The sequence below is a fragment of the Sinocyclocheilus anshuiensis genome, unplaced genomic scaffold, assembly GCF_001515605.1.
Source record: "Sinocyclocheilus anshuiensis isolate Anshui unplaced genomic scaffold, SAMN03320099.WGS_v1.1 scaffold1444, whole genome shotgun sequence".
Classification (NCBI taxonomy): domain Eukaryota; kingdom Metazoa; phylum Chordata; class Actinopteri; order Cypriniformes; family Cyprinidae; genus Sinocyclocheilus; species Sinocyclocheilus anshuiensis.
The window spans coordinates 38,928-42,458 of NW_015546092.1; the positions used below are offsets into that span (position 1 = coordinate 38,928).

Sequence of the window (3,531 nt, forward strand, 5' to 3'; positions counted from 1 at the left end):
TATATATTTTTTTTTTAGCTTGTCTCCTTCAATTTCCGAGATGAATAGAGAAACAGATGAGTTCTGAACTTCATTACTTATTCACCATCCAGCCCACTATCAACACACATTGACAGCAGCTCCTGGTAGACACAGATTCTGCTGCATATTAAACAGCTGCATATTTATTACATGCACAAAATATAATCTTTGAAGTTTCCATAGATGAATATGGGAACAGACTTTTGACACCTAGACACAAGAGAGGCTGGATTTGAATACCTTAAAAACAGTGGGTAAGGTGAAGGAATTTTGAAGGTGTAGTTTATCCCAAAATGAAATTTGTGTCATATTTGTTCACCCTTATGTCATTCCAAATCCACATGACTTTCTTTCTTCTGTGTAATACAAAAGAAGTTGCTCAATGGTAGCATTTTTTTCATGCAGTTACAAAGAAAAAAAAATAGATGAAGCATGTCAAAAACTGGCCATATATTACAAGCCAAAACATCTTTCCAGTCAGACCGCTGCTGGATTGGTAAATGTCACTAAAGCACAGTCTCCACTTCTTTAATCTGCACTTATAAATACTGATACAAACCTTGTTACTCCGTATCAGTATTGCCAGAATCAGTGCGCTGAAAAAAAAAAAAAAAAAAAGGACCATGTCTTTTATTTAAAGTGCAATTTTATATTGTTCTAATCAAAAATAATGGTTTCTGATTTAAACTTGTTTTGTTCATTTTGGCTGAAAGCAAATAACATTTCTTAATGAGCTGAATCAACATTGAACTGACAAAAGCTGAATAACGATATTGCTGCCTTTTGTAAAATTCACAAATTCACACTGTTATTGTTTTGAACTGAACCAACACTAAACTGACTTGTTCTGAGTAATGACACTGTTATCTTTTAGAACTGCTTTACAGCAGTTTCCATAGTTGAGTTTCCATTCTGCTATTTTTCTTGTTCATCACTGTGAAACTGCTTTGACACAATCTGTCAATGTAAAAAGCGCTATCAAGGTGACTTTACTAAACGGTTTCAATGCATGTGTGTCCCGTCATGATCAGGTCCAGGAGGGAATAATGCAGCTGCTGGTATAGCCCAGTCTCAGTCTCGAGCAATGATTTTTTTTTTTGTACGCACTTGGATAAATATATCATTTTTGATGCAATTACTGTATAAGGAAAAAGCAGTGCCTTATATGTATAGTAGTTCTTAAACAGTTGCCTGTTTTACATCTGAAATTTTAATGATAATCACCTGGAAAAAAGATAATTAAAGAATGGTGGCGAAGATTTTATATATGAGAAACCGTTCCAGCATGGAATACGATTGGGGTTTGACTGAGGCAATCAAATATATGTGCTGAATAATTTACCACTCTAGTGCGATTTGTTCTCATTTGTGTGATTTTGGCTGCTGTGTTTTTAGATGCCCTCTCACACTGGTTTCCACGAAAAATGCCAAAACTACATTTCTTTTTGTGTGATTTCCAGCACATTTCACTCCATACACTTTCCACACTTCTTTTTGACTTTGATCTGTATGTCTTCCTGCCTGTCTTGTTGTACTTGACCAGACACACATTCCAACACGCCCACAAACAATTCCATTCTGTCCTGCATTGGAAATGGTTGGGTTGTGGGTAGTTTGCAGGGTTGTTCATGGTAACAGGCATTAAGTGAATCTTCATCCTGGCGTCTGATAGAGACCGTGACATACCATGCCAACAGTCAGCTGTCATAGAGGGTTTGTCAGCTCAGTTTTTGCAGTGAATTTCAAACCGTCAGTACAAGTCTGACCCCTGTGGGGTTTCTGGCCAATTGTGCATGGTTGAATTGGCATTGAGCAGTCGTTGATTGAGATCACTCTGATTGACTGCCCGGCTTAGCGAACAAGTGCATGAGAAGAAAAACAAAAGTGATAAAAGCAAGCAAATAATGTCAGGAGGAGGCACGCAGAAGCACTTCTAATTTTATGTCATCTTTCCTGAGCATATAAATTTGCATATATTTTCATAACAACATGGCCGTCTGGAATGAAGAAAGTGATCAACATGATTCTTATTCAAAATGGTATGCAAATGCTGCTTTATTCAGGGTTTGTACATCTGCAGTCCTAGTTTCGCTTTCTCTTTTTGAATGACAAATACAGACTACTGCCACCTACTGATATAGACAGTTTTTTCCTCTCACACAGGTGCAAAATGTCTGTGCTAGTTGGCCCTTGGCGTGCCACACTAACTACCCAGATTCATTTTAATTTTCGTTACATAAAATAAAATTCAAAGTTTATAAGTTTTTAATCAAATCATGACCCCAAGAATAGATTTGAATTGAATCATGAGATTCCAAAAGATTTCCAGCCATAATATGTTTTGAAAGAGAATGCTACCCAGAATCTCCTGCCCCCGCTGGTCCCGGCCAGCTCCAAATCTCCTGTATTTCCACTGGTTCTGTCCAGCTCCAAAAATCCTGAGTCTCCAGAGATCCTTCTACCACCTCCTCCAAAGTCAGCCAGTCCATCAGCCACACCTACGCTGGTTCCCTCCACCTCTTTGGATCTTCCTTCATTTACTCCACCATGCTGCATGGATGCACCATGGTTCTTCTGGTCTCCAGCTTCGTCCTGGCAAAAGGATCCTCTGGACTCCACCTCAGCCCTCCGACCCTTCAGCTTCACCAGGCTCCATCAGTCCTCACACTCTGCTGTGCTCCTCCTTTTCTTTGGTTCTACCTTGGTCCTCACTCCCACCGATTCTGCTCCAGCCTGTCAAGCCTGAGCTTGTTTCCATCTCTGTACTGTGAGTCTGTAGTGCCGCCTCAGCCTTCCAGGCCTCCAGTATCACCCCAGGTTTCAGTGTCCTCAGCTCTGCCTGGGTCCCCAGCTCCATCGTCTCCGTCTCAATCCATTGTCCCCCTGGTTTCATCAGCCAAGTTGCTACCATGGCTCCTGTTTTCTGGGTATTCCAGAGTGTTTGTTATTAAAGATTGTTCTGTTTGGATTCTCGTTGTGCGCTTCTTTACACCCACCATGAACAATAATATTGTATACAAACATTAATTTTTGCTTTTGAAAATAAACAAAAAGAGTTTTTCTTGCATGGATCTTAAGTATATATACCGAGCATGAGAGACGTGTCCGCAAACGCAGGGCTAGGTGAGAGAATATTGGTGTGGAGATTTAGAACATTTGGCAAATAATTTTACTTATAAGGAATAAATGATGAAAAGATGGAGAGATAAGCTTATAGACTTGCAATATGCTTTTTTAACAGTGATAGTGCCAGCTTATGATATTTAGCATGAATGAATCATTATAGAAATAGATTCTCAGCATGAAATGGGATCATTTCTAATAGTGATTAAGTGATTAAATCAGACAAATTTTTTTTCAGACAAAAAAGATTGCATTACTCAGTCTCTAGTGCAGAGGTTCTCATATGTGTGGTGACTCTGCTTTTTAAAGGGGTCATATGACGTTGCTAAAGAGAACATTATTTTGTGTATTTGGTGTAATGAAATGTGTTTATGCGGTTTAAGGTTA

At 39.1% G+C, this 3,531-nt stretch overlaps 1 protein-coding gene across 1 annotated transcript in view; it reads left to right on the forward strand.

Moving 5' to 3' along the window:
• The window catches only part of LOC107700098 (vang-like protein 1), a 46,895-nt gene that overhangs the window by 37,810 nt on the left and 5,554 nt on the right, over positions 1-3,531 (forward strand). The window contains exons 7-9 of the mRNA XM_016501621.1: positions 1,053-1,120; positions 2,607-2,788; positions 3,100-3,144. Of these exons, the coding sequence (XP_016357107.1) occupies positions 1,053-1,120; positions 2,607-2,788; positions 3,100-3,144 (295 nt within the window). The remainder of the gene's footprint in view (positions 1-1,052; positions 1,121-2,606; positions 2,789-3,099; positions 3,145-3,531) is intronic.